Source organism: Arachis duranensis, chromosome 9, assembly GCF_000817695.3.
Source record: "Arachis duranensis cultivar V14167 chromosome 9, aradu.V14167.gnm2.J7QH, whole genome shotgun sequence".
Taxonomy (NCBI): domain Eukaryota; kingdom Viridiplantae; phylum Streptophyta; class Magnoliopsida; order Fabales; family Fabaceae; genus Arachis; species Arachis duranensis.
Window position 1 is genome coordinate 106524725 of NC_029780.3, and position 10358 is coordinate 106535082.

General features: G+C 33.1%; 3 protein-coding genes across 3 annotated transcripts in view; 1 reads left to right on the forward strand and 2 right to left on the reverse strand.

Annotated features, from left to right (window-relative positions):
- LOC107466684 (uncharacterized) overlaps positions 1-946 on the reverse strand; it is a 10944-nt gene extending 9998 nt beyond the window's left edge. Inside the window, exons 1-4 of the mRNA XM_016085689.1 lie at positions 873-946; positions 533-653; positions 251-430; positions 75-147 (exon numbers count right to left, since the gene is read on the reverse strand). Coding sequence (XP_015941175.1) covers positions 75-147; positions 251-430; positions 533-653; positions 873-946 — 448 coding nt within the window. The remainder of the gene's footprint in view (positions 1-74; positions 148-250; positions 431-532; positions 654-872) is intronic.
- A 1310-nt stretch (positions 947-2256) lies between these two features.
- On the forward strand, positions 2257-4523 carry LOC107466709 (probable 6-phosphogluconolactonase 4, chloroplastic). The gene is made up of 3 exons (XM_016085718.2): positions 2257-2690; positions 2827-2962; positions 3750-4523. Exons 1-3 carry the CDS (start codon positions 2338-2340, stop codon positions 4212-4214), a joined length of 954 nt encoding a protein of 317 aa, XP_015941204.1. The 5' UTR covers positions 2257-2337; the 3' UTR covers positions 4215-4523.
- Positions 4524-5084: 561 nt separating this feature from the next.
- LOC107466704 (pyruvate kinase 1, cytosolic) lies at positions 5085-9931 on the reverse strand. Its single transcript, XM_016085711.3, has 16 exons — positions 9645-9931; positions 9100-9196; positions 8717-8814; positions 8374-8529; positions 8090-8167; positions 7879-8010; positions 7548-7625; positions 7353-7424; positions 7118-7207; positions 6812-6956; positions 6494-6582; positions 6240-6335; positions 6039-6106; positions 5766-5865; positions 5632-5691; positions 5085-5530 (listed from the first exon to the last, which is right to left on the reverse strand). Exons 1-16 carry the CDS (start codon positions 9711-9713, stop codon positions 5378-5380), a joined length of 1581 nt encoding a protein of 526 aa, XP_015941197.1. The 5' UTR covers positions 9714-9931; the 3' UTR covers positions 5085-5377.
- Positions 9932-10358: the final 427 nt, after the last annotated feature.

The following is a 10358-nucleotide window of genomic DNA, read 5'->3' on the forward strand; positions in this document are numbered from 1 at the left end:
TTTTTGAATAAAATTAAGATCTAATTTTGAGAGAACAAACAAAAAAAATATTTTTTGAACAAATACCTTAGTACCTTCTACTTTCTCCCCTTCAATGATTGAGGATGTCTTTGAAATTAGAAACAAAGCACCGGTGTAGTCAACATCCTAAAATTATAATTAATTATTATTTATAAATTAGATACTACTAATGACCAAGAAAGCAAAAAATAAATTAATTTTTAATAGAAGTACACTTATATATACTCACAATTTGAATAGGGTGAGTCTCTTTGAATTTATTTATGAGATCCACATTATTAGTCATCTTCTTAACTTTATAAAAAGGTGAAAAATATGAAATATCATATATTTGAACTTCAATGATGAAGAGAAAGATCTTATCAATTAGGTTGAGTAAAAGTGTAGGTGTATCTGATAGATCTTCTTTCTACAGGATATTACGTAATATATTAATAATAAATAATATAAAAAGTACCAATAAAAATATCTTCACTAATGCTTTTAGAAATAAATATTGGTTAGATCTTACCAATAGGAGTGGATCAAGTATCTCTACACAGCTCTCTTCCAAAACTTGTTTTGTCTCATTGTTAAATACTACATAACATGCACAGTCAGAATCATCAATGACACCAAGCTTTATTCGATACCTGCTTAAAAAAGAAAATAACATAAGAAAAAGTTAAATATAGACTTATTTAATATCTAATCCAATGTACATAGACTTTAATTTAAATAAATAAATAAATAAATAACCTTGGCGTCATGAATAAAAGGATATTAGTAGAAAACTCGCGTCTTCATTGAGTCAAACCATCTCAATTGAGTATGGCAATGGAGAATTTTCGTAACTTGATAGTGTCCATAACCATATCACTCGTATACGTACACACAAATTGTAGATTGTAGGATTGATGTTAGCAATTTTGTGAATATCAGCCATTGGAATAAGTAGGGAGATTTTGGATATATGTAAAGAAAGGGATTGATGTACTTTAAATTGTGGTGCTTTACATCTCTCATAACTTATCCTTTTATAGTTGTATCATAACTAAATTTTTTAAAATTTGGTTGACTTTAATTTAAAATTTAAAAAACAACAAACTAAGTTAAACAACCCAAATTTAAAATTTAAAAATAACAACTTAAATAAATAATAATTTAAAAATTCTAAACTAACGTAAATATTTATTTATTGTAATATTAGTATGTAACAACCGAAGAATAATTAACGTAAATTTTTTTAAAACTCTAAATTTCTTTAAAAGAATTTATATAGCTACAATTTAAAAAAAATCAATAAAATTTTAAAAAATTATGCTAAAAAGAATTAACAGATTTTTAAAAAATAGTGTTAAAATATAAAAAAGAACAATCTAAATAAAATTTAAAAAATAACAACTTAAATAAAATAATTTAAAATTTAAAAAATAACAACATAAGTAAAATAATCCAAACAAATAAAACAATTTAAAATTTTAATAATAACAACCTAAGTAAAACAACCCAAACTTAAAATTTGAAAATAACAACCTGAGTAAATAATAATTTATAATTTATAAATATAAATCTAAAAATTTCTAATAACGACACGTAAGCAAATAAACTCCCAAACTCAACGTATGAGCGCCACGTCAGCAAATGAGCTCCCCATTTGTATTACTATAAAGATAAAGATAAAGATATTTCAGAGTCCTTTTTGTCAATAATGTAAACTTTCGAGTACTATTTTAGTAGTTTACTTTATGTGTAGACTAAAAATAACAATATTATAGAGCTAACAAATATTATCATTTAAGACTAGCACTTAATTAATAATAATTTACATTTATATTTCTAGAAATTTGTATATAAAAATACATAATTTACACCTATATTCATTATATTTTACACATAACTCATTACAATATGCATCCATATTTATCAAAATTTGCACATATAAAAATTTAAATAAAAAATATTTTTAATATAAAAAAGAAGATAGTATTTAATTAAATATTGGTATTTAAAATGTATTAGAGTACTTTGGATGTTTGATATAACATGCAGAGATTGTTGTGCAGCTTGAATATGTTAACTCTTTATCTATAAAATTCATCGACACCAAATAATTCTATTTTCAATAAAAACACCAATATTTTTTTTTTTCGTATAAAAAAAATTAATCCAGAACAAAACTCATAATGCATTAAAATTAAATTTATATTTAATAAAAAAAACCCTGCAATGGCAACATCAATTACTTGCTTCAGAAAGAGTTGGTCTTAGAATCTGTCAGTATCAACGACGGGTAACAACAACTGCTTTTTTTCCACGCGACAGTATCTCATCGAAATGATTCAAACCCCGTTTCGCTCTCTCACTAACCCAACCCAAGTTCTTCTTCCGCCTTCTTCTTCTTCTTCTTCTTCTTGCCCTTCTTCCCTCAGATTCTCGTCGACCCTCTTCTCCTTCAGAGGGTTTTCTCTTTCTTCGGTTACTCCGAAACACAAAAGTCCGCTTTTGTCACCTTTGAAATCGTCGATGGCGGAGTCCCAGAAGAGCAATGCGGTTGTCGAGGTCTTCGAAAAAGAGGAGCTTCCGGTGTCTCTGGCCAAATACGTCGCTGATGTCTCCAACAAGTTCACCACTGAAAGAGGCGCTTTCACCGTTTGCTTGTCCGGTGGCTCTCTCATCAGTTATCTCAGGTTAGCTCAAGTTCCCATTTTGGTGCAGACCCAACATAGGAAATGGAAGCAATTTCGTTTACTTTAATGATTCTGTTGTATATTTGTGGGATTAAAACTTTTGTAATTTTGGGGGAGTTTATGTTTGGGGTTTTAGGAAATTGCTGGAACCACCTTATGTTGATTCTCTTGAATGGTCTAAGTGGCATGTGTTTTGGGTGGATGAGAGAGTAGTGCCCAAGACTCATGAAGATAGTAACTACAAACTTGCTTATGATGGATTGCTATCCAAGGTATATCTTTTTTCTTCAGTATTTTTCAGGTTTCATATCATCTTTTATTTAGTTTCAACATGTTTGTTTTTTGTACTTTGGTGTGTTTTGCTGTGAGAAAGTTAAGCTTAGTTCAAAGTATGTGCCTTGCCTGTTCAATCAAGATGAAAACCTGAAACCAATGTTTGATACAGTCCATGTGTGAGGATTGGAGCCTGTTTGGAATTGGTTATAACATAGTATATGTATGGATCAGGTGAATGGATATCTTTGTTGCATAGGATGTTATCCCTTTATTAGGTTTACTTCTTAAAGTCATATAAATGTTGCATTAGAGAGACAAATCACTGTTAGTTTTGGTTTCAATTTTGACTTATGTGCTACTTTCTCAGTCTCTTTTATCTGTCGTTTTCATTTTTGATATATCTTTCGATCATTGATCCAAGGATGTACCAAAAAGTGATAGTAACAAGCAGAGATAGTGTGTTTGCGTATAGTCTTCTTTAAAATGACTGCATGACCAAGGTCTGCTGTCTCCATCTCTATACTTTTGTCTGGATAATGTTCTGAGAGGAAATAGTTGCATAGAACGCGATACGTTCCAGGATGAGAATGGGTCCATGGTATGCAGTACGTCAAATGTAAAATATTTTATATGGAAAATATACATATGATGCTCCAGTAGACAGATGAATTGGTACGTGATACCTGCGAATTGGTCACGGTACACTACCTAGTACCTAATTGGTGAATTCATGTAACTTATCATTCTGACCTGTTGATGCTTCCATCATGGCTCTCTTGGCAGGTGCCCATTCCTCCTGGCAATGTTTATGCAATCAATGATGCCCTGTCAGCTGAGGGAGCGGCTGAGGATTACGAGACATGTCTCAGACAGTTGGTCAAGAACGGTGTGATAGCTTCATCATCAGTCACCGGATTCCCCAAATTTGATCTCATGCTGCTTGGTATGGGTCCAGATGGCCATGTAGCATCTTTATTCCCAGGGCATCCTCTTTTGAAGGAGAATAAAAAATGGGTTACCTTCATCAAGGACTCCCCAAAACCGCCCCCGGAGCGTATAACTTTCACTTTTCCAGTGATCAATTCCTCTGCTTACACTGCACTTGTGGTGACCGGTGCTGGAAAATCGGACGCAGTTCACTCTGCGCTGCGCGGATCTCAAAATTCTCCTAAGCTTCCTGCTGCAATGGTTTCACCTGAAGGAGAGTTGAAATGGTTCTTAGACAAGGGTGCAGCCTCAAAGCTGTAGATCCTGCAGTGTTGATCATGTATTGTTCTTGTGTATTTTGCCTTTGAAGTTGATCAATGTTTTCACATTAACTTAAACGGAATAAGACTTTTTTCTCTCTTAATAATGAGGAGACATAGAAGGAGATAAAAGAAAACCTTGCAGCTCTTCCAAATGATGTGAAGCCAATAAGAATGGTGGCCGCCAACCTTGATGGCTGCTCATAACTTTGTATTTTGACCAAAGAAGAGAGCTTCCTGTTACTTGCATCGTTTGAGGAGTACTGCAGAATGGTAATGTGAAAATTTAGTAAAAGTAATCTTTTCCAAACTTGCATAGCATCCCCAGTTTTTCTTCGGCCTTTACAATCTTATTTCCTCACTGAAACGGTTTTTGGTGGTTGGGCTATATCAGTCTCTTAAATAATATGTGAAAATTCATGTAATTATATATTCATTTGAAGTTGATAGAGACAATTTAGTTAAATATATCAAATTATTTAATAATTCCTAATTATTAATTTTACATAAAGATAAATGTCAAATTATTTAATGGCTTTTACTTTTTAGTTATCAATTGTATGAAAATAATGAATCTAAATTTCTACCAATAATATATCTTCGGTCTAATTCAAGGTTCTAATAATGAGAGGTTTCCAACAATTTTGAGTATGTTGGAAATTTTGTTCATTAAGCCAATTTGGTGATGTTCAATTTTGTATAGACAGCTATGTAAAAATGGCCATGCAATAGTAGCATCTAGACAAAATAAAGATTCCTCTGGGGTGCTGATTTTCCAAGTTTAAATTATATTACTTTAGCAGTTATTCAATGTAATTTCTGAAATTTGGCTTGCAAATGGATTTTAACTGGAATGGCTAAACTAGCAATATAGTTAGAAATTGCTTTTGTCTGGAAAACACAACAATACAACAAAGTCTCTACTTTCTCTCCCATTGTTCAGAGGAGGAGGAAACACACAATATAACAAAGGAGGAGCAGCAGCACAACCACTCTAAGTCAACGATTAACTAGTGGGGTTGAATAACATAACATGTCCAATCCAACAAAATGAGTGTGGCCACATTCATTAACATGAACATGTACCACTTGTGTGTATTTCTTTTGTTAGTAATTAAACATAGAAAATTGATAGAAGGGAGGCTACAGAGATCTCAGATCTAATTAATCTTCAAGCTCAATAATTTTCACAACTGATGAATCACCAACCTTCTGGCAAACAACAACTCGGTCATGTGGCTTTATAATGCCGAAAGCCTTGCCATGGTCTAAAGCAACCTTTAAAATTGATTCATTTGCTCCACTTTTAGATTCAGCCTACAGATAGATTACACAATCAAAATTAGTTCACAACACTAAAGCGCAATAACGAATCGTCCAGCATGAATTCCATGAATTTTTACAGTTAAATAACTTACCGGATGTTGAGGATCGGCCAGCATAGGGAAAAGGCCTCTGATAATGAGTGATTGCCTTGCCTGAATTTGGATCATAAAAGTTAATGCAATGTCAATGCAAACTTTAGTTTCAAAAGTTAACGTGAGTTATGTACCTCGAAAGCGCCCGTGAATGTCCAACGGAGTTGATCGGTTTTCAGCTGAGGAATAACAACAGATATCACAGGCATAGTAGGCCTATACTTAGCAATCAACCTGCATAAATACCAACAGATAACTTTAATAATAATGTCTTCAAGAAATGAAGCTTGCAAAAGAAGAAAAAATAATAAAAAAAATGATTGAAAGAAAGAATTCAACTTTAAGTGGAATGAGATTTTTTTTCCCTCTCTTAATAAGGAGACATATAGAAGGAGATAAAATAAAACCTTGCAGCTCTTCCAGATGATGTGAAGCAAATAATAACGGAGGCCCTAACCTTGATGGCTGCTCGTACCTGTGTATTTCGACGAAAAAAGAAAGAGAAAGCTTCCTGTTACTGCATCCTTCGAGGAAGCGAATTGCAGAATGGTAGTGTGAAAATTTAGTAGAAGTAATCCAAAAATATTTAGTGACACAAAGAAAAGTACCGCAGATGAAGCAATTGATTCCAAGTGGCTCATCGGTTCTCCAACATGTTTGACAGTCTTCTTGAAATACAAATCTTGATTATAAACTTTCTCTGCCTGCATAGAGCATTGTAATTGTTATCATTAAGCATCAGCTAAAGAATATGTCAACAATTTAGCAGAAGAAATCAGATCATGTGGTTGATTGAAGCACTTAAGCCAAGTAACTGCGGAACTGTGACATGATCTTGTTTCAAAGTAAAGTTCAAACCTACCTCGGCACAAATTTTCCCAACAATAGAAATGGTCTCTACAGGGTATAGTCCCCGCAACGTCTCCGCCCCAAGGAGAATAGCATCACTGCCTGCAATGGAAAAATGAAGAGAAAATATCTATTTAGAATGAAAGTAACATCATATAACTGTAAAATGTGATAACATGATAGAACTGATAATACAAAAATGAGCAACAGAATTTTGCTTATGTATCTAAGTTGAGATTTTAGAAAATCCTATGGTTCTATCAATATCAAACTAAATCAGACAGGATTTACCAAATACTCAAGAGATGCTTAAGTCAGAAAAAGAATTTACCATCCAACACTGCATTGGCAACATCAGTTGCTTCAGCACGAGTAGGTCTTAGATTATCGGTCATAGTGTCGACAACACGTGTAACAACAACTGGCTTTCCAGCCATGTTACACTTGTAAATAGCAGCTTTTTGAAATAAAAACACCTGTCAGAACCACAGAGATAAAATTATCAAGATTCTAGGATAATCAAACCAAGATGCCCAAAAGTAAAACTAAAATAAAAAATAAATGAAAAATATACAACTATTATCCATTGTATGCAAACCACTTTTTTTCCCCTCTCTCAGTAGAGGTAAAAACTGACCTTCTCAGGTGGGAGATCGATCCCTAGATTTCCACGCGAAAGGATGACACCATCTGCTTCTCTCAGTATCTCATCAAAATGGTTCAATCCCTAAGAGAAATCAAATAACAGAAGCAAGATGCAATAAAAATCACAATCAAGTACACTCACCCAAATGATCTTGAACTACAGCATTTTTGTGTCATAAAAGTGGAAACTAGAGAGACTTTTTTCCAAAGCATATAGAAAATCTTACCTCTATATTTTCAATCTTTGCATAAACCTGTGTCTGCTTGAGGTCACCTAATTTAGACAAAAACTCGCGGGCCTAGAGAATGGAAAAAAAAATGCAGCAATTCATTTAGTATTTCAGAAGTTTATAATAAAAACTAGGCAACATCAGAAGAATTTAGAAGAGAACAATATATAAGCTATGAGGAGTAGCACTTACATGGCGAACATCTTCTACATGCCGAGCATACAGTGAAAGGAAATCGATATTGTTTCTAACACCCCATGTGCTAATTACCTAAATATCAAGTGAAATATCATGAAGAACATTTAGATTCACATTACATGAACATAACAAAATTGTATTGAATGATTGTGACAGTAAATGATATTTGGATTTCCAGATAATAATATACAAAGCGAAAATAAGACATTTTATACACAAATTTAATAAGGTATAAATTCAATGGGGAAGTATAATTCAATTCTCTCCATTAAAAAAGAAAAATGAATTGAAGCATTCATTCTCAAGCAAAGCTCTTGCAGTTTACCTCCTTATCCTTATCAGTAAGAGTGGGAAGATTAATACGAATCTGAGAAACATGTAATGTATATAGTGACCCAGAAAGTGTAGCCGAATTTTTTATAAGACAAGTGACATCTTCGCCATTCACCTCGCTGACCTGCACTTGAGTTCAATACTAATTCAGTTACTGCAAGAGAGGTGAGAAAGAAAGTTAATCAAGAATGCAGTTTCATTACCTCCAGCCATACAGAAGTTGTCTCACTTCCAGTAAACAAGTATTTTCCAATAAAAATAGTATCACCCTTCTTCACAGCCTGCATAGTTATCAAATTCAAAGCCATAGTTAAGGGGACACCCACATTGTACACATAATCAATATAACAAATGTTAAGAATCACAATGATGCAGTATTAGAACAACTGATTAAAGAAATTTTGCAAGTGTAAGAGGTTAACAAGCTGTTAGAAAACATTTGCAAGATAGAATTAAAATATGCAAGACTAGGAAAAGGTATGCTGACCTTTGATAGTTCACTAAAATTTACTGGCAAGAGATTCGGCGTAGCTTCTTTGCTTTGATCCGGAGTTAATACAACTAATGTATCTGCTTCGAGGGAAATTGGTCGATCGGTTCTATTCACAACTTGTACTTCTGGACCGACCGTATCTAGCATAACCTGGATTGAAACAAAAACATAATCACACTTCAGAAGGTATTTGTACACAGAAAACATAAAATTAAGAATGCAAGCTATGAAGCGAATGTGTTGAAATCACATTTACTTAATGATATGTTGTAAGTAATCAAATGCATGCATTTGCAGAAAGTTAAGTGAGTAAACAGAAAATGTGTAACATGCTTACTGCACAGAGTTTCTTGGTAGTTTTGATAGCAGCCCTCAAGTTTTCCAATGTCTCTTGGTGGTATTCTGGATCTCCCCACGAGAAATCAAACCTTGCAACTAGTACATGGTAACAAAAGAAGAATGAGATGATAGAAGCAGTGATTCCAAACAATAAAGGAAGAAAAGCAAACACAATTTTCTTCAACTCTTAATGCATTGTTGATTCTAAGCTTTTTAACAAATATAGCAAGAAAATAAAGGAACTAGCCGAAAATTGCCATCTAACTGTTCTTTTTCAATAGCTAAGAATCAATCAGGACAATCTGACAAACAACTAAATATATCTACAATCAATTTTCTAAACAAATATCAGAAAGAATCAAGGATTGCCATGGAGAATACCAGACATTCCTGCATCAAGGCAACGCGAAATTGTGTCGATTGAACGAGACTTTGGACCGAGTGTGCCAACAATCTTAGTCATAGCTGGAAAGAAACTCTGCAAAAAGCATTTCAAACACTTAAACCAAAATCCAAATAAGATTTATCACTAAGAAGACATCATTAGGCAGGGGTAAAATCGTCTCAAAGTTTAATCCGAGACATTCATATTACTACTAGCAGGGAAAAGCACTAAAGTAGAACCATCAATGCACACAACATGATGAAACTCCAAAATCTCCACACAACAATGTATCAACTTGCTTTCTCACAATCACAGTGCTTAAACGAAGATCAGGTCACAAAACCATCACAACACCACACACACAGACATATATGTATATATGAAAAAGAAAGCACTTCGATTTCAGCTTGATCTGCCAGATTCATTAGGATCAAGCAAGCAAACAGAGCAAAAGTAATAACACAGAGAGAATCACTAAAAATCCAAGGAAGCACACAACAGCAGGGTCAACAAAAGTTGAAAGAAAGAGAAAGTTAGTTACAGGCTTAGATGGCTCAAGTATGGATGCCATCCTGATAGGTTCTTCGAGAAGCATAGGACTTGACTGCATTTTTTGATCAACAAACACACACTGCAATGATCACAGCAGAGAGAGAAGCGAGAAGAGAGAATTGGAATGGATGAATGAACGAGTAAGTGAATAAAAATAAGTAGTTGTGTTTGAAGTGAAAGATGCAACTGTTCTGTTCGGTGCTGCCATAACACAAGAAGGAACTCATATTATATATCATTGCACCACGCGTCCTCTTCACTCTGTAAAATTCAATTCAACACTTTAGAAACGAGGGACACAAAACTCAACTGATAACGAAAGAAAACAATGGATTAGATGTCAATTTACTTTTGTCACTGTCTAAGTTTCTATTTATTTATTTGATATAATATATCATGGTTTTAATATTTTAATTTTGATAAATAAGATTATTGTATATAATTATTTAATCATATATATTATTTTAAGTAACTACTATAACGTAATAATTAAAAAAAATCATTTTAATGATAATACGTATATAAAACTTTTTAAAGGAACCAAAATTAAATTCAAATAAGAAAGCAACCGGTGCCAATTGCAATATTATTAAAATTATTATTGTAAAGTTTATAAATGAATATCATTATTATTAGATTATTACTTGAAAGTTACGTTCCCCGACGTTTACTTGACGCTTTCTAATTTTGATATTGGTTCTTA